This window comes from Notolepis coatsorum, assembly GCF_963971535.1.
Source record: "Notolepis coatsorum genome assembly, chromosome: 15".
Classification (NCBI taxonomy): Eukaryota; Metazoa; Chordata; class Actinopteri; order Aulopiformes; family Paralepididae; genus Notolepis; species Notolepis coatsorum.
Genome location: NC_140179.1, coordinates 30,678,809 through 30,705,867, shown reverse-complemented (window position 1 = coordinate 30,705,867; position 27,059 = coordinate 30,678,809). Strand labels below are relative to the sequence as shown.

Here is a 27,059-nt window from a genome sequence, read left to right as displayed (position 1 = left end):
CACTGTCAAAAGTGCAAACTTAAACAAGGTTGCGTCGCAACACGGTTTTCAAAATAAAGGTCACATATACAAATACCTCTCAATTCTTATAAAAAAAAAGTCCTGGATATACATAAAAACATTAATTGGCATAGATCTCAAGTGTGCCCCTAGTGAAAAAGCTTAGCGTACAGCCCTGCTAATGTACAGTCTCCTCCCCATATGTATATAATCTCTGTTAGGATCTATGGGTAACAGTACTGTATATTTTCTCCCACCCACCCACCCCCTCCTAATGTACAGTCTCCTCCCCATCATATGTATAATCTCTGTTAGGATCTATGGGTAACAGTACTGTATATTTGCATATCGTATGTCACAAATGTAACATTACTATATACCTGTAGTATGTCATGTATGTCACTATGAATTGAAAATGGGGGACCCTGATGTAAACAAGACGAAAGTCTTTCTCTGGTCTGCATCCCCTTAACAATTGTGTGTATTGAGCTGTACTGTATTGTACCCATTCTGCAATCTGTTAAATATTGATTGATTGATTGTTATTAACAGATTGCAGAATGGGTACAATACAGTACAGCTCAATACACACAATTGTTAAGGGGATGCAGACCAGAGTAAGACTTTCGTCTTGTTTACATCAGGGTCCCCCATTTTCAATTCATCATAACATATATGACATACATGACATACAGATAGACAATACTGCTACATCTATACATTTATGACATACCAGATTTACAAATACAGTATTGTTTGTGATACAATAAGAGTCTAAAAAAGAGTATATACATTTGACGAAGAAACTGTACATTGGAGGAGGTTGGGTGGAGGGGGGGGGGGACTGTACATTGGAGGTGGTTGGGTGGGAGGGGGGGGGGGGTAACTGTACATTGGATTATCGACGAAACCGAAACAAGTAGGCTCCCTTAAAACGCTAACGCTATAAAAAAATATATATACAGCGGAGGTTAAAATAAGAATATGACTTGGCCTGAAAAAAAGTTCAGTCCGGAGATTTTTTGTTGCTTTAATCCCTGCACAATGTCACACACAAACACGCGCGCGCACGCATCAGCAAACTATCACCATTGCCATCAATCAATATATGATCACAGTCAATGCAGCCAGGTTTCCAATAGCGCCTACACAAACACGCACGCCCCGATCTCAAAACATTCTCTCTCTCTCTCTCTCTCACACACACACACAGCATTACGTACGTCATGTGGAATCCCAAGCACTACACAAAATTAGGCGAAACTGCAAAGGATCAGTATATACCAAGAATAACTTCAGTAAGAGTACAGCATATTTTGCATATTGTTAAAAGAGCCAAGGCTGGCTTGCGTGAATTAAACATATGACTTGCCATCAGAAGAGTTGAAGGGGGCGAGTGGTCCGAAAAAACGTTCATTCTGTACCGTCTTAGATGTTCCCTTAAACACAGTAGCATTCTGCAGATGCTCTTGAAGAACTGCATCTAGTGATGCTACAAAATCCACCAAGCTTCTGAAAACTGAAAATCATGGCCACGCAGGGCTAGCTCACAGCTAGCTTCCTCTGTCTGTGTTACACTCTTACATTCTGAGTTTTTCTTGCAGTGTTCGTCTCTCAAAAGGTATTGTTTTGAGGGATTTAACTGAATTCCCTTCCTCCATGGTAGCTAGCAAGCTAGCTAACTCTCCGTCACGGTCTGAAAATACTCCTCCTCCACTCCTCCTATTCCAAGCGTCAAGTCTTTTCTGTCTGACGGGTGCGTGACCAGTGTCTGCTTGCTTTGGGCACTAGAAAGCTGCGCTCTCAGACATCATATTTGGCTACGCTGATTGGCTAAATTTAGTCGCTTGGTCCATTTATATTGGCTGCGTTGCACATAGTGACGCCCACTCAGTGAGGCGTTAATGTCTAGCGCCCAGAAGAGAGTGATGTGACGCACAAGCGGAGGGGGGATGAATAGGACGCACAAACAATGATTTATATTTGATATATTAACGTTATTGTGCATTTTAAACATAAACATACTTAAAATTAGTAATTATTATTTATTTTAGACATGTTTATTATATTTGTATCTATATCTATAATTATTATATCTAAAATCCAAAACCTTCTCTCTCCACCAGGGGGGGGCGGCGCCCTAGCGCCCTCTGTGGACCAGCCGCCACTGCCCCTTTTTAAAGACGCAAACAGACTGATGCTGGAGATATGCTTAGCATTTTCCAGGAAATTAGTCAATTGTAATAAAAATCTAAACACAAATAATAGACAAAGATCACCTAAGAGGAGTCGACCTAGCAGGGAGGCAGGATGGCCCGGTGGTAAAGATTTTGTTCTCCCAACAGGGAGGCCTGTGAGCTTCGAGACGTACGGGGACATCCATGTGCCAGCCGTCATCCTCAAGACCTTCCTGCGGGAGCTGCCTGAGCCGCTGCTCACCTTCCCTCTGTACCCCCAGGTCCAGGGCATCGTCGGTGGGTAGACACCACCTCACTGTTACATTACATGAAATGAAATGAAATGAAATGTATACTGTATACTACATCAGAGCATGTATTTAGCATCTTAGCATCTAACATTCTTGGATTATTTATTAGATTAGAGTTAGACTATTGGATTATCAGATTATATATTGCATATATTTAGCATTTAGTTTCTTTAGATTATATATTAGATTAGATTCAGATGATTAGATTATATATTGTAACCATATTTATTGTAGGGCAAAATAACAGAGAGCGCATACATACCCTCATCTCGCACCTTGTTGCCCATATGCGCATGTCCAGAGTTAACTACCGGTATATTGTATATTGTTTACACTGCCTTTTTATTCTATAAAAATGTTTACTTCTCCACTGTACTATAATTCTGTTACCTGTATGTCTTCTACTACCTGTACCTCCCCTCCCCATGCTGCTATGATGCCTGAATTTCCCCAAGGGGATCAATAAAGGAATATCTTATCTTATCTTAAATGTATAGTCAGACATTATACAGCATATTTATACATATACATTTTACATTCCAGTTCCCCAATTGTGGATGGTTCTCTCCTCATCTCTAGCTTCAGGAGAGAGTGGCACATGCTGACAAAATACTGACTGAATTAGATTCGATTCGATTCGATTAAAATGTATTTTCATCATACATCATCAGCACGGGTTCAGTACAACAAAAAGAGGTTTGGCATCAAAACAGAGTGCAAATATAACAGTAAAGTGCAATAGTAATTCAATTCAATCTTTATTTATACTCGATAATACACTGAGTAATTAAACTCATTTGCAGTGCCGTCGAGATACAATACGTATACAATGTACAGGCGATTAAACTGTGTACAAAATCAGTACTACGGAGTGTAGTACTAAGCTAGGAACATACAGTATAGTCTACAATGTATCCAACGGAAGATCAAAGCAGAACACTGAAAGATCACTATATTGATTACCAAGCGCAACTATGTTAATCCTTTACAGTATAATTAAGAGTTTTACTGATGCACACACAGGCTATGTGCTAGACCACTGAGGTCATCAATTGCTTCTGGATGTTCCAAATCTAAAGGTGACCGAGCCTTTGGTGTGGCTGCTCCCAGGCTGTGGAACAGTTTACCTTCACATATTCGATCTGCCCCCAGGCTGTGGAACAGTTTACCTTCACATGTTAGATCTGCCCCCAGGCTGTGGAACAGTTTACCTTCACATATTAGATCTGCCCCCAGGCTGTGGAACAGTTTACCTTTACATATTAGATCTGCCCCCAGGCTGTGGAACAGTTTACCTTCACATATTCGATCTGCCCCCACGCTGTGGAACAGTTTACCTTTACATATTAGATCTGCCCCCAGGCTGTGGAACAGTTTACCTTCACATATTAGATCTGCCTCCACGCTGTGGAACAGTTTACCTTCACATATTAGATCTGCTCCAACCCTAGAGATGTCTAAGTGTTTGTTAAAGACTCACCTCTTCTCACTGGCTTTTCATTCAGGCTGAGCCGTACATCCGTGCTTCTATTTGACTGTGCATTTTACAAAAAGGAATTCTGTTATTTGTATTGTTATATGTGTAGTACTGTTTGCAGTACTATTTCTGTTTGTGTAAATTGTTACATTAGATTAGATTAGATTCAAATGTATTGTCATTATACAGCACAAGTACAGTACAATGAAAATAATTTTGGCATCTAACCAGAGTGCAAATATAACCGTAAAAGTGCTATATTTATTTAATATACAATGTACAGGTGATTAAACTGGGTACAAAATATACAAATTAGTACTACTGAGTGCTAATCAGAACAGAGTTGTAGTATAATATGTACAGTGATACAGGTATAAAGACAAGGTAGTAGGCATAAATAACTAGTAAGAGTAGGATGGAGGAGCTTCGTCGATGGCCTATGTTCCTTTGGGAATTTAAAGGCCTAAGTAAAGTAAGTAAGAGTAGGATATGTACAGAATGATATAGATATAGTGTAGTGTCTACAGATATGTAAAAGGACTATGTGCAGGTATGTACAGACAGGTGAGGATAGGTATATATTATGCGGTGAGAATAAATATATTAAAAAAAAAATAAAAAAAAATATCCTTTATTTATCCAGGAATGTCCCATTGAGATACAAGATCTCTTCTTCCAGGGAGTCCTGACCAACACGGCACACAACAAGTTTCAACATAAAACAGGGCATTAAACAAAAAACATACAATTCAAATATAAATATAGAATGTCATGTGTGCAGTGGCAAGGAGCATAATCACATCAACAATAGCATTAGGTAAAACAGTTACATGTTTCATAAAGGGCCAATCGTAGCATACCTTTAAAAGCATTCACAGTAGGAAGTGCCTGTAGACAAAGTTTTACATAGAGCATAGTGGGAGAATGCAGCTTTACCAAGCTCTGACTGCATCAAAGGAACATTTAAAAGCATCCCATTTGCTGCTCGTCTGGTATTAAAAAAACAAGTATAAAAGGACAGAAGTCTGGAGATATATAAGGGCAGCTTACCTAGCAATGACTTAAGGATAAAAATCAACATGTGTGATTGTCTTCTTTGGTACAGAGAGGACCATCCTAATGACTGATACAAAGTGCAGTGGTGGGTGCGAGAGCCTGCACCCGTTACAAAACGTATGGCAGTATGGTATGCAGAATCCAGCTTTTTAAGCAGGGAGGAAGGAGCATGCATATAGATTACATCGCCATAGTCTAATACAGGCAGAAAGGAACTCTGCACAATTCTCTTCCTGGCTTCAGACGGGAAACATTTCTTTAACCGGAAGAAAAAGCCCAGTTTATATAGATTAGTGCTGTCAGGCGATTAAAAAAAATTATCTAATTAATTACAGATTTGTAATTAATTAATCTAATTAATCGCATTTTAATCGCATAACATTTTATGCCTGATATTCTATATTCTATAATCATATTTCAAATTGCATGTGTCCGGATGGCAGAATTCAGTACTGTATCTACAAAACCTTCTGTTTAATCATCCTCCATCTAATAATTTGCTTAGATTTTTCAGGTCTGGTCAATTTGAGCATGGTGTTATTCACAGTCGAAGATAAAAAAAAATTAATTGATATTCTCATTTATATATATATATATTGAAATTCTTTATTTGGAATAACCCCTTGAGATGTAGCATCTCGTTTTCGAGGGGCTCCTAACACAATACAATGTATATACATTTTCAAAAAAAAAAAAAAAAACACACACACACAAAAAACTCAATCAAAACATTCTACAACAACAAAATCAACTGAGAAATGACATTACAAAATAAGTAAACCAACATACAAGATCACAAAATAAACAGGACAAACAAACAAAACACAAATTAAGGATAGGAATGGATCGTTACTTTCGTACGAGATAAGTAGTGAAAGTCATGATAGTATGCAGTATATAAATGATAAACTAAAAATGATAAACTAAAAACATGTACATGTACTATGAAAGTAAGAATACAGCGCATTTTTTAATAAATAAAAAGATGAGATGGAACGAGTATTTGCAGGTAAATTATTCCAATCAGAAGGGGCTTTGAACAAAAAGGCTTTCTTGGCTGTTGCTTTTGAGAGTGTTGAAAGAGTAGGTATGGAAAAATAGAGTTGGCTAGAATGCCTTAAATAATAATTGGAAGAATATGGAGTGAAGTATTGTTTTAGATATTGCGGATAATTACGATGAATACATTTGAAAATAAATTGTAACCAGTGGCGCTGTCTTCTTACAGTGGGAGAGGGCAAATTCAGTGTTTCATACATTAGACAGTGATGAGTTGTAAAAGGGCATCCAAGAGCAAATCTGCATAATTTATTGTAAGATGTATTGAGAGGAATGAGATTTGTTTTGGATGCAACCTGGTAAACAATATCAGCATAATCCATAAATGGCTAAATAAGTTGAATTACAAGCTTCTTTCTAACAGAAAAAGTTAAGCAGTTTCTGGAGCGGTAGAGAATACCCACACTAAGATAAATTTTCCTTACGATATGATCAATATGACACTTAAATGATAGTTCAGAGTCAAGCCAACCACCCAAGTATTTTGTGTGTTCGACTCTTTGCAAAGGTGTACCATCTAAACTATGAATCATTTGGTTCATTACAATTTACTCAAGCCTATAACAGACACAGTATTTCTGACACTGGGAATGCATTCCCTGAGATCCATAGATCAGATACCAAGAACATGCAAATCGACCATATAAAAAAAAGTCTGTAAATGTGTATTCTACGTTCTTATGGAATGAATGAGATACAAAAAAAAGTTATTTAAAAAAGAAAATAATTTTTATTTATTTTGTTTGTAATTAATTTTGAGTTAATTTTCATAACGCAATAATTTGCTGTGTAATTCATTAATCTAATTAACGCGATAAACTGACAGCCCTAATATATATACATATATATATATAAAGCATTATTGTACATGCTAGCATACAGAGCTATGGGTTATATGCAGGTGGTGTACATGTAAGTACAGTATATAAAAGGTTTATATGCAGGTATATTCAGACGGGTACAGTATATTAGCAGCATGTCGGGGGCACCCTTCACCTCACGGTCGATTCATACATACTTTACTTGCAAAGTCTTTGAATAGTGTAATGGTTTTTGCATTGTTTTGTTGTTGCTGTCAATGACTGGACTCGCAGGGTTAGCTGCTTTCTCATTCCCTTTCTCATTCAGTCAGGCTTCCTTATATTATATTAAAGTGTAGTGCTGTTCTTTGCCCTGTTCAGCATTTAGCCTTTCTTTGTAGCCATTCTTGTTTTAGGCTACTGGCTTTATTTTACACTTTGTTTTCTGGAAGCTGAGCCTTTTATTCTAATGTTTCTTTTCATGACCGTTTTCTTTTGTTTCTTTAGAACTGTCGTTTGTCCACTACTGCACATTCATTCATACATTCATTCAAACCTTTATTTATTCCCAAAGACAATTGATGTCACTCTCATTTTCAATGTCGTCGAGACTTTACAGACATTTCAATGCACACATTTCTACAATATAACAATAATAAATATGAATAACTATCTACGGTATATAGTACTTTTCACACATGGACCGCAGGCCAGAGTGCCCCACAGCAATTACTGGTAGTATAAAATCAACATGGGCATAAAATCAGCACACAATTGACAGAATAAAAAACAATGCATAAATTGCAGACATAAGAATAGGTATAAAAGACAATAAAATAGTGCAATGTTAAGGTGCAGACTTAAGAATAGGCATAAAATAAGTACAATAGTACAATGTCGCTCGAAGGCATGTGAACCCCACACATCAATCACTCCACACATCAATCACTACCACATCCCCATCCAAGATGTGCCCCCGTCATGACCGAAGGAAAACACAAACAGCCCGCGCGCCACTCACGGCGACGGGAATGCCACCCCCGCGGGCCGCTCTATCTCCCCCCGTCCCGGTGACCCCATCTCCCCCCGTCCCGGTGACCCCATCTCCCCCCGTCCCGGTGACCCCATCTCCCCCCGTCCCGGTGACCCCATCTCCCCCCGTCCCGGTGACCCCATCTCCCCCGGTCCCGGTGACCCCATCTCCCCCGGTCCCGGTGACCCCGCCACCGTGAGAAAAACCAGCGTAAAAAACCAACAACCTTTAGTTTATTGTTATTTAAGTTATTTCTATAAACTCTGTTATTAGGAGGTGCCTTTGTGGGTTATTTCTTTTTTTTCTACAATACCTATTTATTATAGTGTTGTTCTGTTTATTGGACTTGATTTATTTTCTTATCTACTCAATCTGAGGCTTCCACCTGTAAAGATTGTTTTTTGTTGTTTATTTTTCCCCTTATGTCTGCTTAAGCAGTTTAGTGGTTATTCATTATACCGTACGAATAACTTCCCTAGTATTCGCTAGTGACCCAAACACGCCCTCACAAATAGTAGAAAGACATAAATATAGGCAATCAAATTTGATCTGAATATAAAAATATGAAAGAAATATAAACGGTGTGGGGCGGCTACGTGGCGTAGTGGGCAAGGCGCTCGCCACAAATGCGGAGACACTGGGCTCGCCTGTTCGAGCCCAGCGCTCCACATTGCTTTCAGTTTAGCTGGTCGTTCATACTAATACACATTGGCCGTATTAGGGGGTGGGAAACTGATGGGTGGGGATCGGGCGTTGTGGACAGCGACTCCTACAGGTCGGTTGGTGCGCCTGCACAGTAGAATCAGGAAGTGTCGGGGGCAGCGTGAGCCTCCCACGCGTTACTCCTCTCCACTGAGAGATCGAGCTGCGCAGGTGAAAGTTTGCGACTGCTGTTACCTCAAATACCGGAGGGGACTTGTGCTATGTATGACTTAGTCCACATTGCAGCCGGCTTGTGGGAGGCAAGAAACAGCGTTCGTGACAGGGGAGGGTTGAATTGGATGATACGAAATTGGGATGGGAGAAAATATAGAAAAATGGGAGAAAAAGTGGATAAAAAAATATATATATATATATATATATATATATATATATATATATATATATATATATATATATATATATATATATATGTATATAAACGGTGTAAACAAAGGTGCAAATGTGGGTCTGTATGCCCTATCGGTTATATTATATGTTCAAATAAATATTGAATATATTCTATGAGTAAGAGTCAAAGTAAACCATATACTCAAAGTGCAGTATACACAAGGTACCCTAACTGGCATGATGTACGTTGTAGTCCGTGCAGGTTTGAGTGGTGAAAAGTCAGACGCACTCAGACATTGCTAATAGTGCTCCAGTTCAAGAATTGAGCAGGTATCATTTTATATATATAAATATATATAGGATGATAACAGGGTGTTATAGTAATAAAGGCAGGGTTGTATCATCCACCAGGAAGCAGGCTGAGGAATGTATCAATACAGAATGACCACGGGTCCCACTTCCCGACAACCAAAGGGTAATTTGGTAAAAACACCAGGCGATTGTAATGAAAATGAATAATGGTATTCCATCCCGGGTCTCTCTCTCTTGAGTTGTCCTTGTACAGGCGGTTAATTAGCCTGTGAACCCGAGGGCGAGTGTATACGGGGACGTCGTCTGCGTATATAGATCATAGTGAGAGTAATAAAGAGCATTGGAGGTGGGACCAGCGAAGCGGAGCGATGCATATAGAGAGATGTGCAAGAATTGCCATTTTCCCACCTTTACCGTAACAGACCTAGAGGTTCCTAACTATTATCGCAATATATTTTTCTTCCATATCACCCAGCCCCCCCACAGAACGCCATAGAAATGACCTGTCAAACCACCCAGAGAGAGAGCGATGTACTGCTATCAGTTTCTCCAGACAGATAACTTCTGTCTGATGTGTGAATGCCCCTCGTTCATCACCTCCTGTGTCTACACTGATGGAGAAAGTCCTGATATCAGGGTGTTATCATCCGCCAATAAGCGCGGATGATTTTTTTTTTATGATTCTCTGGAATAAAAAAATATATATAAAAGGAACACAGGAGGCTACCTGCTGACAAAGGTAACATCTATTTTACCGAACCCCATCATAAAACATGGTGGCTTTGTGAATAGAACCATTCTATGTATGGTCATGTTTACCTTTGACCTGGAAATTATATAGGTGTCAGGCAAGCAACCCGCACAAAATGCGCATGCTGCACAGAAAACACGTAATGTCTCGCTTTCCAGGAAACGAGACTGGATTATTTTGAAACAGGACAGGTTTTAGCCTGGGATTGTGCAGGAATTAACTGAAGGTATGTAGAAATAAATGGTTTGTTCCCTGTTGGAGTATAAATTCAAATGAGCCATACTATTGTCTCCATAGCTATAATATAGAATATACGATGGGTCTGCAATAGGGGTGGAACGGTTCACAAAATGGACGGTTCGGTTCGTATCACGGTTTTGGGGTCACGGTTTTCGGTTCGGTTCGATATACGTTGTTTTTAATAAAAGAAATAAATTAACACTCAAAAATCAAAACATGCTTCTCATTTATTAAATAAAAAAAAAAGGTTTACAGTGTTTACAGCCTTAAATAATGTTTGGCTCACAAAGACCGAACTGACTGAAAAATATAGGCTACATTTGTCAAAGTATTAACTTAGTGCAAACAAACAATATGCTCAGCCAGCACTAGACTTTCCTTTCTTTAGTATAAACACAAAAAAACAATGTCAACAATGTTTAAATTCCCTGATTGTCAGTTCTTAATGGAAAGATTAGTTTTCTGCTTGAAATTAAAGTGCAGTATTTGAAATACAATGAAAGGAATATGGCTGTATTTCTTATCAAAGGGAAAAGTGTCACTGTTATTAAAAAATGTAATAGATAAACAAATTAGAAGGCCATCAATATAAATTGCAGCATATATCAAACTAACACACACACTGTACTGTTTCAAAACAACACTGCTCTGTTCATTCTATTTTTAAAATACGTACATTATCTGTCTACATTTATTTAGAGTAACATTATTTAAATATTGAGTGCAACTGTGGTTGATTACGTAATTCGGTGAGTTGGAACTATCTATGGGTTGGCGGGTCCCCACGGACCTTCAGCTCAGCCAACGTTATCAGCTCCGGTAACGTTAGGAGGAGTTCATAACATCAACATGCAGTGGAAAAGCGGCAATAGTCCCGGTTGGAGTTAGTAAAACACAGTTGTATGTTAGCCTTCTTGGATGTTGAATAAACGCCTATCATTGTCTTTAAACAGCCCGCCTCTCGGACTCCCATTTTCTCCTCTGCTAGCTAGTAGCTACGATAACATTGCATTGACTGTATTAGAGCTGGCGGGCTACCATAGTTCAACATGCGTTGTGTTGTACAAACTGCTAACGCTATGGCAAGATGTGTGTAGGCCTATGTAATGTTAATGGCTATGTTTTTAAAGTCGTAATGAAGATTGATTTATATTGTGCTTGCCATTTTTACACAAACTGATTAGCACCTCCAGTGCTGCTGCTGCTGCAGCCAGCGCTCACCTCTCCCAGCTCCGCCAAATGATGTTTTTAATTTTTTTTATTTGCGCATCATCTGAATTGTACGATACACAGAAGCCCCGAACCGTGGGGGTCGTACCGTACGGTACACGGTTCGAATGCGTATCGTTCCACCCCTAGTCTGCAAACATTGTGAAAATGGTCAAAAACGCTGGCGCCAGGGAGCACAGATGGAAAAACATCATGGCAGTCAATGAGTTAGGATATCCTTTGGCTTTTTAACACCACACCGAACCTGCGCTTCACTGGTGATATCTGGGTACATAAAATGTACAATGTGTGCATTGTTTTCCACCTGAAGCATTAAAACGTTTGACTTAAATAGTCTAAAGTTCATTGCTTGATATTTCAGAAACAAGGCAAATCAAGTTCTTTAGATTAAGATTAAAGATTAAACTGGATTTAAAGAAGTCTTTAATCGTAGCACACATAATATAGTCATGCAGCGAACACACACATGCGAGATGGGTGACAGCGACACATAGGAACACACATGCACAACCCCGTCTCTCCGCTTGACCCATCCCGTCGCCCTTCCCCCCAAGGGCAGCCAGGAGTAGACATGGGTTGCAGCGTGGGGCCGCGCCCTGTCCGTCTTCGTCAGGGACGCGACGTTTCCGGAACCCGGAAACACGAACGCGTTGGTAAAAGCATAGACGCCACCTGGGTACCTGGCAACCCGGAAACCTGGTCCCCAAGCGGGAATCAAACCCAGGACCTTCTTGCTGTGAGGCGACAGTGTTAACCACTACACCACCATGTAGCATTATTTAGCGAATTACGCAATTCATATACCATTATGAATTTTTGTCAATGAACAGACATTTATTAATACCACAGCAATTTATTTTGCACAGATGTTCAATTCTTCCACCCAGGGTAATGAAAAATGCTAATGCCCACTGTTAGCTTGCTTTGTAAAACCATGTGTTGTCTGCTATTAGAAACGGTGTTCTCTCTTGTGTTTCAGGGGGGATAGAAACTGTTCTCTCTTGTGTTTCAGGGGAGATAGAAACTGTTCTCTTGTGTTTCAGGGGGAATAGAAACTGTTCTCTCTTGTGTTTCAGGGGGGATAGAAACTGTTCTCTCTTGTGTTTCAGGGGAGATAGAAACTGTTCTCTCTTGTGTTTCAGGGGGGATATAAACAGTGTTCTCTTGTGTTTCTGGGGAGATAGAAACTGTTCTCTTGTGTTTCAGGGGGGATAGAAACTGTTCTCGTGTTTCAGGGGGGGGTAGAAACTGTTCTCGTGTTTCAGGGGGGGATAGAAACTGTTCTCTTGTGTTTCAGGGGGGATAGAAACTGTTCTCGTGTTTCAGGGGGGGGTAGAAACTGTTCTCGTGTTTCAGGGGGGGATAGAAACTGTTCTCTTGTGTTTCAGGGGGGATAGAAACTAGGGCTGGGCGATATGGCAAAAAATCATCGCGATAACGATATGATAATGTTATCATATTTCTCTATATCGATAATTATCGATAATATTTTTTCTTTTTCTTTTAAACAACAGATGTATGTTTATTTTGCAGGAATTCTTTGTCGTTGCTGCCATCTTTAGTGTTACATCCCCTCACACTCCAGTTCTCAGGCTGCAGCTGGTTTAAAAGCTAAAGTAAACCGGCTTCTCTGCTGGCTGTGGCTCCAGGGGAGTTGAACAGTTCTGGCTCTGCTAGTTTATTTTTGATCTTTTGGCGCTTTTTTGGTGGACCGCACATGTGCACCGTGACTCGTGACTGGAGTCTAGCTCTGCTAGCACACATAGCCTACTGTGTACAGACTGTTTCAAACTGTATTTTAAATTAGAAAGCAAACAAAATAAAAAATAAATGGACAAGAGAAAAATAAATCTCAATTTGGTCAGTATTGTCATTTGGACAAGCAAAGCCATTACTTTAAGTTGCAGGCAAGAAAGACAAGTCTGTCCACTGTCTCTGGTTTTAAAACTGCCATGTTGCAGGTCACAAAAAAAAAAAAAAAAAAAAAATCAATATTTTTTTTCTTTGATATCGATTATTAATTAACACTTTGGCTGCCGGAAAACGCCTAAACACGTCATTCCCGGCCATGCTCAAGTTGCCGAAGACGCTTTACAGCGTCTTTAATATCAATATTTCAAAAATCTGGGATCGGATTCATATTTCCCCTCCGCTGGCCTGAGATCCACCAGGAGGACCCACTGAGCTCTCTGGCGGTTCAGGAGCGCCATCTGGTGGCCGATCGGCGCAATCGCTTAACAGGAAGTGCCGTAGAGGTTGTGCTGGTCGGCCGTATTACTTCCGGGCACTGGCTATAGGTCCCGGGACTCGATCTCAACACACTACATAGCGATCGATTGCCAATAACTCGATAAACAACATGATTTGGACGTATATACCATTATACAAGCTGGAGATGGACCGGGTAAATCGACACCCCATAATGGTAAAATTTCTACTCTACGATGATCGCCCAACGGCGCGCGGAGACTGGGGTGAGTTTTAGCGTGTAAAATTACCGTCTTCGATACTAACTGCTATTATCAACATTTGACCCACATTAGATGATTGGTATAACGCTGCCCACGGAATTATAAACGCCCCCTAGCCCATCCGGTCAACATCAGATGACGTGTAGTAACTTCTAGAAGTACGTCTAGTTGGAATTTTTTATATCGCGCTGATTGCCATAAAACTGTATTGCATCATCAATATAATGTATTTGGGGCTATAGATCACGTTCTGGAGAAAGCTGCAGAAAGAGATGAAAACATACTTATACATTAGACCATACTTTACTATGAATATGTGAATGAAAAAGTTTAACGTTGCTACACAATGAACAATACATATAGGACTTTGAATGGGCCCTAATAATGGCAATGTAGCAATAGAATTTAAAAAGTTATAGCCCTGCAAAGAAGGGGACTTTCTCTATAGACAAATAGAGCCAGCAACCTACGGTTGATAATGAATTTAACCCATGGCAGCCAAAGTGTTAAAATATATCGCGATATTTATCGTTATCGTTATATCGCCCAGCCCTAATAGAAACTGTTCTCTCTTGTGTTTCAGGGGGGATAGAAACTGTTCTCTCTTGTGTTTCAGGGGGGGATAAAAACAGTGTTCTCTTGTGTTTCAGGGGAGATAGAAACTGTTCTCTCTTGTGTTTCAGGGGGGATAGAAACAGTTCTCTTGTGTTTCAGGGGGGATAGAAACTGTTCTCTTGTGTTTCAGGGGGGATAGAAACTAGGGATGTCCGATATTATCGGCCTACCGATATTATCGGCCGATATTGGCATTAAAATTTGATATCGGAAAATATCTGTATCGGTTTTCAAATATATATATATTTTTTTACATTTCTATAACCTTTATTTACCCAGGCAAACAAGTAAGAACAAATTCTGATTTTATTTATTGTCAAAAGTATGCATAATGTTGTGTTAATTCCACAACAAGAGATATGTAATGTTAATTACCTGAAATTATTCCGTTTTTCGGGGGGGGACCCTGCATATATCGGTATCGGTTGATATCGGTATCGGAAATTAAGAGTTGGACAATATCGGTATATCGGTATCGGTAAAAAAGCCAATATCGAGCATCCCTAATAGAAACTGCTCTCTCTTGTGTTTCAGGGGTGGAGAGCAGCCTGCGTGTGACGACGTGTCAACAGATCGTGGAGTCTCTCCCGGAACACAACTACATCGTGCTGAAGTACCTGGCGGCGTTCCTTCACATGGTAGGCTCACACGTCAACAGCCTTTAACATATCAACCTTTAAAGGAACGCGCCAACTTTTTGGGGAAATTCGCTTATTTGCCATCTACCCTGGAGTTAGACAAGCAGATACATACCCTTTTCTTCTCTGTGCAGGCATTAGGCTTAGGGAACAGCCGCACTGTTAGCCTAGCTTAGCGTCATTCACTGGAAGTAGGTGTGCCAGTTTAGACTAGTTCCCAACAGTCACGGAATACACTCCAAATACAACTCCAAAACTTTCCTTTAAACATGTTGTGACCTGTGTATGTGGAGATTTTTTTTTCATGCACAGAGAAGAAATTGGTATGTACTGTATCTGCTTGTCTAACTCCAGGGTAGATGGCAAATAAGCTAATTGGCGTGTTCCTTTAACATAATCAACGCGTTTATCTATCGACCTCTGGCTTCTCTGAAAGGTGAGAAGTTGAGATTGAATTGTGTGAGGTCGAGGCCTGGGCAGGTTTTTTAGGGTCTGACGTGACGGGTTGGCCTGGTGGTTGAAAGGCTGACCGAAAGGTTGGTGGTTGAAACACCCCCCCCCCCCACCCCCACACACACACCCGCTATCACTACTGACATGCTATTGAGCAAAAGGCATTAAAAACCTGCTCTAGGAGCACTACACTGCAGACAACCCTGTACTCTTTACCTCTCAGATTAAGTGCCATATATGCAAGGACAGGGTATCTGCGGGTTATTAAAAAGTATTCAATTCGGCGGTTAGGTGGCGTAGCGGAGATTGCGTTCGTCACCAACCCCGAAGCTGAGGGGTTGTCCGGGGTTGTCACCAGCTTGGCTGGCCGTTCACACTAATACAATTGGCTGTATTAGAGGGTGGGAGAAGCTGGCGGGGTGGGTCCGGGTCGTTGTAAACAGCAACTCCTACAGTTCGGTCGGGGTGCCTGCTAAGAGCGGATAGGACCTGAGTGGGATAGTGTGATCCTTCCACACGCTACGCCCTCTCAGGGAGGATCCGCGCTGCCAGGTGAAAAGAAGCGGTTGATTGGCTGGACGTGTGTCGGAGGAAGCACGTGATAGCCTCCACTCTCCCAGATGATCTGACTGTGGGGGGTAAGTGCGCAGCGACCAGGAAGGGATTGGGAATTGGCATACGACTAACATTGGGATGGGAGAAAATCGGAGGAAAATGGAGGGGTGAAAATATCAATAAAAAAAAATAAAAAAAACGTATTCAATTCACAATTCTCAATGTAAAGCCTTCAAAAGTATTAAAAAGTCTTACATTTCATTTTCGCAGGTATTTAATTTTTGGGGGGCAGCGTGGCGTGAAATGATATTAAATGTATGTGGTACTGTTTTTGTATGCAAGTTGTTATTTTTTGCAGGGCTACCGGGAGCTTGGTGTGTCTGGTGAGAGCTTGTATGGAACGTTCAAGAATTTAAATGAGCATGTGCAGCCGCCAGCTCAGTGTCGCCATGTGTTTTTTGTGTTTTTTTTGCTAGTATGGTCGTGAAATTGGTATTAACGAGGTCTTGAAAAAAAAGTCTTAAATTGTACTTGTTGAAACCTGCAGATACCCTGTAGGAGCTATATGTGAATATCTTAACACTTTGGAGGCCAAACCCGAGATAGTCCGGGTTAACTCGCCATGCTCTGGGCGCCAAGACCCAGGAAATCTCGGGTTTTAATCGATATTTCTTTTATTCGCTATATCCATTCATTTTTCATCCATCCAGCCTGACATTATCATTGGGAATGGGTCTGAGCTTGCAAAGGGCAAATACCGCCGCCTATCGTCTCCTGGATGGTATTGCACATAATTGGAATCCCTCTGGCTGGGGCTGTGCATCGATCTAAGAAGTCCGTTACGGGTTTTCCTTCTCGGGCATGACTGGCATGACTAACGTTATAACACGCGGTTTGGGGACACTCGGAGCAGCGTGGATTATGTGTTTTGGATATATAACGTTGGATCAATAAACACGATCAATATTTGGAATGGCGATCAGGAATTGGATTAATCTTTTTGCAGGACATCAGATGTGAGGTAAGCACTTTATGTTATGAATCTTGGGTTAATCAGATGTTCCTTTCACCGCCATCTCTGTGTGTGTGTGTGTGTGTGTGTGTGTGTGTGTGTGTGTGTGTGTGTGTGTGTGTGTGTGTGTGTGTGTGTGTGTGTGTGTGTGTGTGTGTGTGTGTGTGTGTGTGTGTGTGTGTGTGTGTGTGTGTGTGTGTGTGTGTGTGTGTGTGTGTGTGTGTGTGTGTGTGTGTGTGTGTGTGTGTGTGTGTGTGTGTGTGTGTGTGTGTGTGTGTGTGAGAGAGAGAGTGAGGTTCGCGCCGACCAAAGTACGGAGAAGCGATTTTTCAGACCCCGCTTCTGTTCGCCCATGAGGACACATATAATATCGATAATCTAGCGTTTATTTGAAAACTATTCATAAATCAAGCGACAAATGGCACGATATCTAACGAAATACACTGAAGCTCGATTTGCTGGAGTTTATTGAGATGAGACAGAACGCTTTAGAAATATATTCATATTCATCAAGGTATAAAACGGAAATGTATGTATGAAAAAATTATCTGTTTCGTGCATGTTGACTGGAAGCAACTCATTGACGATCACCGTGTTATTTAGATCTATTGCTATTATATTTGATATATTTTAAGCACGCAAATAAGTCCTATCCTACATTGGATAAAGCACTGGCACTGAAGGGCCATCAGCAGAGGGCGCTGTTGGCCCCCAATGAGTTAAGAGGCATATGTGGAAAGACACATTCGGATGACCTTGTGTAAATTGGCCGTTAAAAAGTAATATTAATCTGATACACCCACAGTCCATGAAGAGCAATGAGATAGCTGCTGTTAATGTCATTTATAATGCATGCTGTGGTGGGGCCACTAGGTGGATGAGTGCAAGGTCACAGATTTGATCAACGTGAGTGACGACCAATGTCCATTCCTGACCAAGCATTCTTGTGCAAGGAACTGAACGATTATCCACTCCTGATTTGCCACAAATGACTGACCGTACATGAGGGCTCAGACTGATACAGGATTTGGTTTGTTTTTAAATCACTTGGGAGCCCTCACACTTAACTCAAAGAGTTAATTAAGACTGGGCATAGTTTATTGTCTTAATCATAGCCTTCTCAAGGCCCATATAGGATTATAAAACACTCAAAAGGTCCCATGCATTATAAATGGCCTTTTCCTTTGTTTAGCATTGTTTCCTAGCAATTGGGGATTATATCAATGTAGTCTGTCGTTAATTATCATATTGACTCATCAGTCTAGTCTCGAGTTCACGAGATCTTCCCTCACTCAACTAAGCTGTTCTGATTTGACGGTATTGCTGACGTGAATAAGGTACTGATTTGCAGTAACGGCCCCTCTATGGTTGTAGCGCATAGTGTAACCCGACACTTCCGCAAACGGGTTTTGACAGAGAGGCAGAGAATGAGCGAGTGAGTGAGAGAGAGAGAGCGACCGGCGGGACCATGCAGAAGTCTGTAAAAATGTGTGTGCGCCATCTCTCTCTCTCTCACTTGCTCGTTCTCTCTCGTATGTATCACGCTGTGTGGGTGACTGTCACTGAAAGTGCTTATGGGCGGAGCCTGAAATCCTGAGGCTGAAAAATGTGGCTTTTGAGTACTTGATCAGAAATATAGAACAATGAATTTTTTTGAAAAAAACCTTACAGATGTCTTCCATAAACTCTCAGGAATTGTGTAAAGTTGCCCAAATAGTGCAAGGAATAGCAATGCATGTCCCCTTTAACAGTTTCTTGGTATCAAATTTCTCATTTTTAAATGTGCAGTGTAACAGTATGTTTATTGTGGAAATTAACTTTGAACTTTGGCCGCAGGATAGTTTTCTAGTGAACGCTCTGGATAGCTTAAAACTCCGGGAGAGGTGTTTTAGGCCAACAGCTACTGTAGGCTAGCTGATGCATATTCGCTTCCATTCATTTGTGCTAAGCTAGGCTAGCTTGCAGCCAGATAGCTTTCTACTGAATGCACAAAGAGGGAATTGGTATATATCTTCCTGTCTGACTCTGGAGAAGACGGTAAGCTCTTTTTCCATAATGTTGGCGTGTTCCTTTAAATGTGACATGAAGCAATGATAAATTGTAACAAAATAACCAGATTTGTGCAAATATGCATTACCAATATGGCAATTAGGTCCAAATGGTATTATGGCAGTTTAAACAAAATGGTCTTCAGTCTGTCGTGCATTTCAAGTTATATAACATTCTCTCTCTCTGTCCCTCTCTCTCTCTCTCTGTCTTTTTCTCTGTCCCTCTTTCATCTCTCTCTCTTAGGGCTGGGCGATATAACGATAACGATAAATATCGCGATATATTTGAATAATCGATATCGAATATCGAAATAAACAAAATATCGAAAAATCGTTTTTTTTTTTTTTTTTTAACCTGCAACAGGGCATTTTTAAAACCAGAGACAGTGGACAGACTTGTCTTTCTTGCCTGCAACTTAAAGTAATGGCTTTGCTTGTCCAAATGACAATACTGACCAAATTCAGATTTCATTTTCTCTTGTCCATTTATTTTGTTTGCTTTCTAATTTAAAATACATTTTGAAACCGTCTGTACACAGTAGGCTATGTGTGCTAGCAGAACTAGACTCCAGTCACGAGTCACAGTGCACATGTGCGGTGGTTTGTCCACCAAAAAAGCGCCAAAAGATCAAAAATAAACGAGCAGAGCCAGAACTGTTCAACTCCTCTGGAGCCACAGCCAGCAGAGAAGCCGGTTTACTTTAGCTTTTAAACCAGCTGCAGCCTGAGAACTGGAGTGTGAGGGGATGTAACACTAAAGATGGCGGCAATGACAAAGAATTGCTGCAAAATAAACATACATCTGTTTTTTAATTTTTTTTATACTTATAACAATTCGATAATTATCGATATCGAGAAATAAAATAAAATTATCATATCGTTATCGCGATATAATTTTTTTCCATATCGCCCAGCCCTACTCTCTCTCCTCTCTCTCTTTCTCTCTCCCCTCTCTCCCTTTCTCCATCCCTCCCTCTCTGTCTCTTCCTTTCTGTCTCTCTTTCTCCCTCTCTGTCTCTCCTCGGACTCCTCCCTTTCTTGCTCTCTCTCTCCCCTCTCTCCCCCTCCATCCCTCTCCCTGTTTCTCTCTCTCTCTCTCTCTCTCTCTCTCTCTCTCTCTCTCTCTCTCTCTCTCTCTCTCTCTCTCTCTCTCTCTCTCTCTCTCTCTCTCTCTCTCTCAGATAAATAGCCAGATTCACCTTCCTTCACATTCATTCTTTGATCATTACCGCTCTGATGTAAATGTGGTGTGATAACAGCCTGAACTCCTTGTGGAAGATCAATACGCTGCGACTGTATAAACGCTCCCCAGAGATCCCCTATGGGCGCCATTAGTCACTTTGACAAGTGACTGTTTAATCAGGCCGAGGCGCGCATAATTACTCACAAGGAGACCCTCTTCAACGAGAGAGGGGGGGGGGGAGGCCTCTCACCTGGCCATCTGCTGAACACAGTTGCTTTCTCGGGATACGAATACTGGTACTTGAAAAAGCAAAGGTCACCTAAAAAAACATAACTATGTCTTTGCATAGTATAGTTACATATAGCATAACTGTATATTGTATAGTATTATTGTATAGTAAGTGTATATAGGATTCATTACCTTAATTTGTAAGCTTAGCATTGTATTGTATTTCATCTTAGTACCCGTTATCATGTCTATTTTATTATCTTCTATTTTATTCTATTATTTGTATTCTTTTGCACAATCAAGGCGGGCATGGCCACCTTCATTGCACTATATGTCTCGAGTATGCATGTGACAAATAAATCTCTTGAATCCTGGTATCAGTACAATTTTGGATGTTCGGGCGGATGGACATGGGGGTGGTGTTGTGGGTGGTCTGGGATGGCACTGGGACCTTTTGGACGTGCTGTGGGGGTTGTGGTGGGTTCTTCATGCGGGGGGGGGTCCCTGGGGTGTCGTTGGGTTGGAAGTGTTCAGTGGTGGGGGACTGGCCGGGCTCCGTCGGGGCGCGTGCGGGGGACTGGTGTTCAGCTTTGGGGGAGGTCTGGGGGGGGTTTGTTGGAGCCTATGGTTTTGGCTGGGCCTTTCCCGGACCTTTCCTGGAGTTGGGTGCTGGTCTCTTGCTGTGCTTTGATGGATTATGGTTGGTTTTCATCGTTTCGCTCCCTCGGTTCGCTGGCATTTTGGGGATTCCTTGCATGGGGGGCTCGCTGCGGCTTCTGCTGTGTGTCCCGGTGTCGTCTCGGACCTTTACGCGGTGCTGTCTTCTCATTTGACCGCTGTTGTGTCTGTCTGCTTGAGTGTTTGGAGTCGTGGCTGCAGGTCCTGGGGCGTGCGGCCTGTCCTTTCCTCCGTGGAGTTTGGGGGTGGGGGCGTGGGATTCACTGGTTTCCTCGTGGTGTTGAGGTCACCGGGACCGGGGGATATGGGGCAGCCCGCGGGGGTGGCATTCCCGTCACCGCGCATGGCAGTGTGAGTGGCACGCGGGCTGTTTTCCTTCGGTCATGACGTGCTTTATCAGGGGGGGTTGTCTTGGATGGGGATGTGGTGGGGATTGATGTTTGGGGGACTGGCTGTTTCGGGGGGGTCCTTCGAGCAACACTGTATGCCTATTCTTATGTCTGCAATTTATGCATTGTTTTTTTATTCTGTCAACTATATGCTGATTCTATGACTGTTTTTTATTTATTTTGTATACAAATTGCTGTGGGGTACTCTGGACTGCGGTCCATGCATGAAAAGTGCTATATAGATAGTTATTAATATTTATTTATAAGTCTCGACGACATTGAAAATGAGGGTGACCTCAATTGTCCTTTCGAGAATAAATAAAGGTTTGAATGAATGAAAAATAGGATCCTGGTATTGGATATCGGGATACTGGTATTAGATCTAGTATTAGATATCGGGCCGATACAGTCACTTAATTTTCTGTATTTCTGACAAATAGGAAGATGTTCGATTATCTCTAATGGAGAAAATGGGATTACCCCCTCCCCATATTAATGGTGTTTAGTCTAGATGAGTAAACCTAATGGAATTGGATCTGTGCTCTGTATCGGACGATACTTCAAAAGTGTAGCTCTCTGCATCGGTATCGACAGTGGAATGGGTGCTATGGCTGCATCTCTACAAGAGTCACTCAGCGTTGCTCTCATGCTCTGCCCTCGTGTCTCACTTCAGGTTATTCTCATCCTCCTGCTAATTATGTCTCGTCCTCTCTCCCTGCTTCTCTCCCACTCGTCCCGTCTGCCCATCCCTCCCTCCCTCCCTCCCTCTCTATCTCTCTCTCCCTCCCTTTCTCTATCTCTCTCCCTCCCTCTCTTTTTCTCTCCCTCCCTCCCTCTCTCCCTTCCTCTCTCTCCCTCTCTTCTCTCTCCCTGTCTCTCCATCCATCTCTCCCTCCCTCTCCTCTCTCTCTCCCCCTCTCTCTCTATCTCCCTCTCCCCCTCCCTCCCTCTCTCTCTATATATCCCTCCCTATCTCCCCCTCCCTTCCTCTCTCCCTCTCTTCCTCCCTCTCTCCCTCCCTCCCTCTATATATCTCTCCCTCTTTCTCTCCCTCCCTCTCTCCCTAGGTCTCTGAACAGAGCATCACCAACAAGATGAGCCCGTCCAACCTGGCGTGTGTGTTCGGGGTGAACCTGGTGTGGCCCCCGCAGGGCTCCGTGTCCCTCAGCGCCCTGACCCCCATCAACATCTTCACGGAGATCCTCATCGAGCACTACGGCGCCGTGTTCGGCTCCCGCTGCCCCCCCGGCCAGGTGACGCCCTGAACCCCCGCCCCCAACACAACACCAGGGCTCTCCCCAGGATTTTCAAACAAGATGGCGCTGAGTCGCAATTAGGGTGTGGTCCGGGGGGGGGGGAGGCTATGCAAAAAAGAAAGCCATTTGCTGTAATTTCCTGCAACTTAAATGGTAAATGGATGCTTTTTTATATAGCGCTTTTATCCAAAGTGCTTTACAATTTGTTACTCACATTTTACCCATTCACTCACACATTCACACACCGACGGCGGAGGCAACCATGCAAGGTGCCAACCTGCTCATCGGGAGCAATTAGGGGTTAAGTGTCTTGCTCAAGGACACATCGACACGCTGCCCGGGAAGAGCGGGAATCGAACCGGGAACCTCCAGATTGCCAGACGACTGCTCTACCTCCCGAGCCACTGTACAGTGTATAATGTTGCGTAATAGTTTAATGTTGAACACGAAAACACGCGCACACAGTGGAACAGAGGACCGAGCATCACGTATTAGACAATGGTGCGTCTGTTTCTAAGCTGGCCCCAAGCTTTCACTGCAAAAAAGTATTTTCTTAATTATAATTTTTTTCTTTTTTCTTTTTAGTAAACCACATGGTGGCGCTGGTGTGTTGTCATAGTGGCGCTGTGCCCCGGCCTATACCATTGTTTAGGGAAAGCCACAGACACACGCCCCCACGCACGGCTAAGATTCTGTTCCACTTGAGTTGCCGACGCGCGCCTGACCTCTGGCTGTGTACAACATTCCAACTCAATGTGAACCTTAGTTATTTTCTTTCCTTTCCCGTGTTGGGACCAAGGGAACGGACCAGCCAACTTGGCCAAAAAGCAAAACAACAAAGTACAATTTATGTGACTTTGGCATTTTGTTTCCCGGACGTGAAAAAAAAAAAAAAATGAAATAAAAAAGATTTTTTTTTTTATAGTTTTACACCAGACACCACCCCCGTAAATCAAGTACGGTACAGACTCATTTGATCATACAGCCATCCCTCTCACCTCTCTTGAAATAAATAAATAAAACCTGAAAATAGCTTGCATCCAAAATAACCGCAGTGCCAGCGGTGCCTTAGCAACATAATGGCCTGGGGGAGGAGGTGATGAGGGATGATGCTGGTGGAGGGGGGGGGGCGGGTGGATACGACTGATAACCTTGAAGGGCAGAGAATCTCAGAAGGCGATTTCCACTGTGTGCCCGGAGTACTAAGAGAGCCCGACTTCAGAGTTCCTCCCAAATAATTAGCAGGGCGACGCCCATTAGTTCCCAGTGAAGGGGCACGGATGCCCTCTAGCCAGACCCGACAACACCGTCCAATCCGCCAGCGGAGGACCTCGGCGAGTCCAAATACAACGTTTTTTTTTTTTTTTTTTTTTACTGCGTACCATTATGTCATTTGCCTCACAATACGCAGACTGATTGCTTTGACTGTGGGCACGATAATACCATTACGTCTGGACATTGTGACTCTGCGTAATGCGTTCGATTGCACTCGAAAGTTTTATATGCCAAAGGATTATTCACCCGTCGGCAAATCTCTCGTCTCGTTGACGTGTGACCTTGGTGCGTGGTGTTGTTTTTAAAATGAGTATTGCCTGTTTGACAGCCATGAGCTGTTGGTGTCCCATACTCCTCTGTTTGTATCAGAGTGTGTAACTGTGTTGTCTTGTGTATTCTGTTCACTGTCTCCACCAGGCGGTAGCCTGGGAGGAGATTATGGGTTCGGTTGCGTGTGTCTTGTTTGTCCAGACTAATCTCGGCAACTACAAGGTTGGATGAAAGTGGCCACAGAGGCCGACAGCAGGCCAGGGACATGCGTGCTGGAATATTCTTCACACCAGTCAAGTATTGCATTGGAATTCATTTCCATCATTGCTCATTTTAAAAGCGTATTCAGGAAAACCCTTCCTATTCTTCCTAACATCCTTCCTATGATTCCTATCATCCTTCATATGCTTCCTAACTTGCTTTGTCACCTTTCCTATGCTTCCCATCATCCTTCCTATGCTTCCTAACTTGCTTCCTATCATCCTTCCTATAACCCTTCTTGTGCTTCCTAACATCCTTCCTGATTCCTAACATGCTTCCTATCACCCTTCCTATGCTTCCTATAACTCTTCCTATGCTTCCTAATATCCTTGCTATGCTTCCTAACTTGCTTCCTGTCACCTTTCCTATGCTTCCTATCATCCTTCCTAATCTTCCTAACATGCTTCCTATCACCCTTCCTATGCTTCCTATCACCCTTCCTATGCTTCCTAATATCCTTCCTATGCTTCATAACATGTTTCCTAAGCATGCTAACATGCTTTCTATGCTTCCTTTTTTTTTATCCACTTTTTCTCCCCATTTTCTATTTTTCTCCAATCCCAATTTCGTATTTCCAATTCTTCCCTCCCGTCTTGAACGTTGCTAGACAGAAGCCTTGCATCACTTGTCCCCTCCGGTACACGAGGAGGCAGCCTGTCGCATCTTTTCACCGCAGCAGCTCGAACTCTGTTTGCGAGGAGTAACGCGTGGGAGGCTCACGCTGCCCCCGCTACTTCCTGCTTCCGCCGCACCGGCGTCACCAAACCGACCTGTAGGAGTCGCTGTCCACAACGTCCAATCCCCACCCACACTTGCCAATTGTGTTAGTATGAACGACCGGCCAGCCGGTAGCAACGACGAGAGCTGGGCTCGAACCCAGCGGCTTTCTATGCTTCCTAACATCTTTCATATACTTTCTAACATGCTTCCTATGCCTCCTATTACTGTCTAGCGTTAGCACGCTAATGCTAATAACTAATTGGAGAGCGGTCAGTGTTTTTGTGCGTTTGTTCGTCCATCGTGTCCGGCATGCCGCCTGGTGGAGATTTGTGCTCTACTGAGCACACCTTTCTAGTGTATTATCTTTGTTATGTTTGTATTATATGTTTTTGTAAGGGAGGGAGGGATTGATAGAAGAATATTGTCAATATCATCAGTGATGTCTGGCCATCCTCACACCGTCACCCGCACTGAAAATAAAGAGATTTCATGATTCAGTATGGAAAAAGAAAAATACAGACTCTACTCAAAAAAAGAATGTTGTTCTTGAATTTTTGTTTATTAATGATTCAATTTTTCATAAGAACTTGGTACAAAAAAGTGAGACTACTCTTTTACCATTTTACCAACTTCCATCAATCGACTTTTTAATGCATCGTAATGAAGAAAAACTACATTGGCATATTAAGACAAACACTTGTTTTTATCCTATACACACTATCCACTGGACAGCCCCCTTTATTATCAATGACAAAGAAAATAACTACTACTTCAACAGCCAACAGACATGTTCATATCCATCTAAATAAAAAAAGTCTTTGTGTTGTCTCTTCTCTTCTCTCACCACCTCTTCATGGCAAAAAAAAGAAATACATTGAACATTTCTGCAAGCTACGTAAGATGCATAATTGGCAAAACAATAGAAAAATTCCAATGTTTCTCTTCTCTCGCTCTTTTTTGTTTGTTCCTTGATAAAAGAATATAAAAAATGTTTTAAATAACTTTTACTTCTCTTCCTCTCTTCATTTGTTCAAATGTTTTGTGTCGTTTTGTGTATTAAAATAGATCTGTTTTTTTATTTTAAGTTTTATTTTTTTTCTTAAATAAGCACTGCACAGTTTCTCCCGGAGAAGATTCTGAAAAATGGATGAGAGAAAAAAGATGGGAGGCTGGGACACACGCCCCTTTGTGTGTGTGGGGGTGGTGGATGAGGAGGAGGGAGAGGGAGAATGGATGAAGGGCACACTGTCAATGCGACGTGGAGCACTGATATGATTCTCTTATCCGCCCTCTTCACGGAATTTCATCCCGGTTCCGAGTGGCCTGGGTCAACAACACAGCAGCATCCTAAGGACGACTGTCTTCTCGCGGTCTTGTGTGAGTGAGAGAGAGCGCAGAACGTGTGATATGCACCCCAGCATTATACATTCCGGTTATGGGGGGGGGGGATTATTATCCCCGCCGGCTCGACGCACGAGTCGGTTCTGCTATGTGCTGTTAATACCTGCCCA

General features: G+C 42.2%; 1 protein-coding gene across 1 annotated transcript in view; it reads left to right on the top strand.

The window, feature by feature from the left end:
• LOC311241792 (rho GTPase-activating protein 8-like) overlaps positions 1–26,549 on the top strand; it is a 75,491-nt gene extending 48,942 nt beyond the window's left edge. Inside the window, exons 11-13 of the mRNA XM_084330697.1 lie at positions 2,346–2,474; positions 15,117–15,220; positions 22,834–26,549. Of these exons, the coding sequence (XP_084186823.1) occupies positions 2,346–2,474; positions 15,117–15,220; positions 22,834–23,031 (431 nt within the window). The 3' untranslated portion in view covers positions 23,032–26,549. The remainder of the gene's footprint in view (positions 1–2,345; positions 2,475–15,116; positions 15,221–22,833) is intronic.
• Positions 26,550–27,059: the final 510 nt, after the last annotated feature.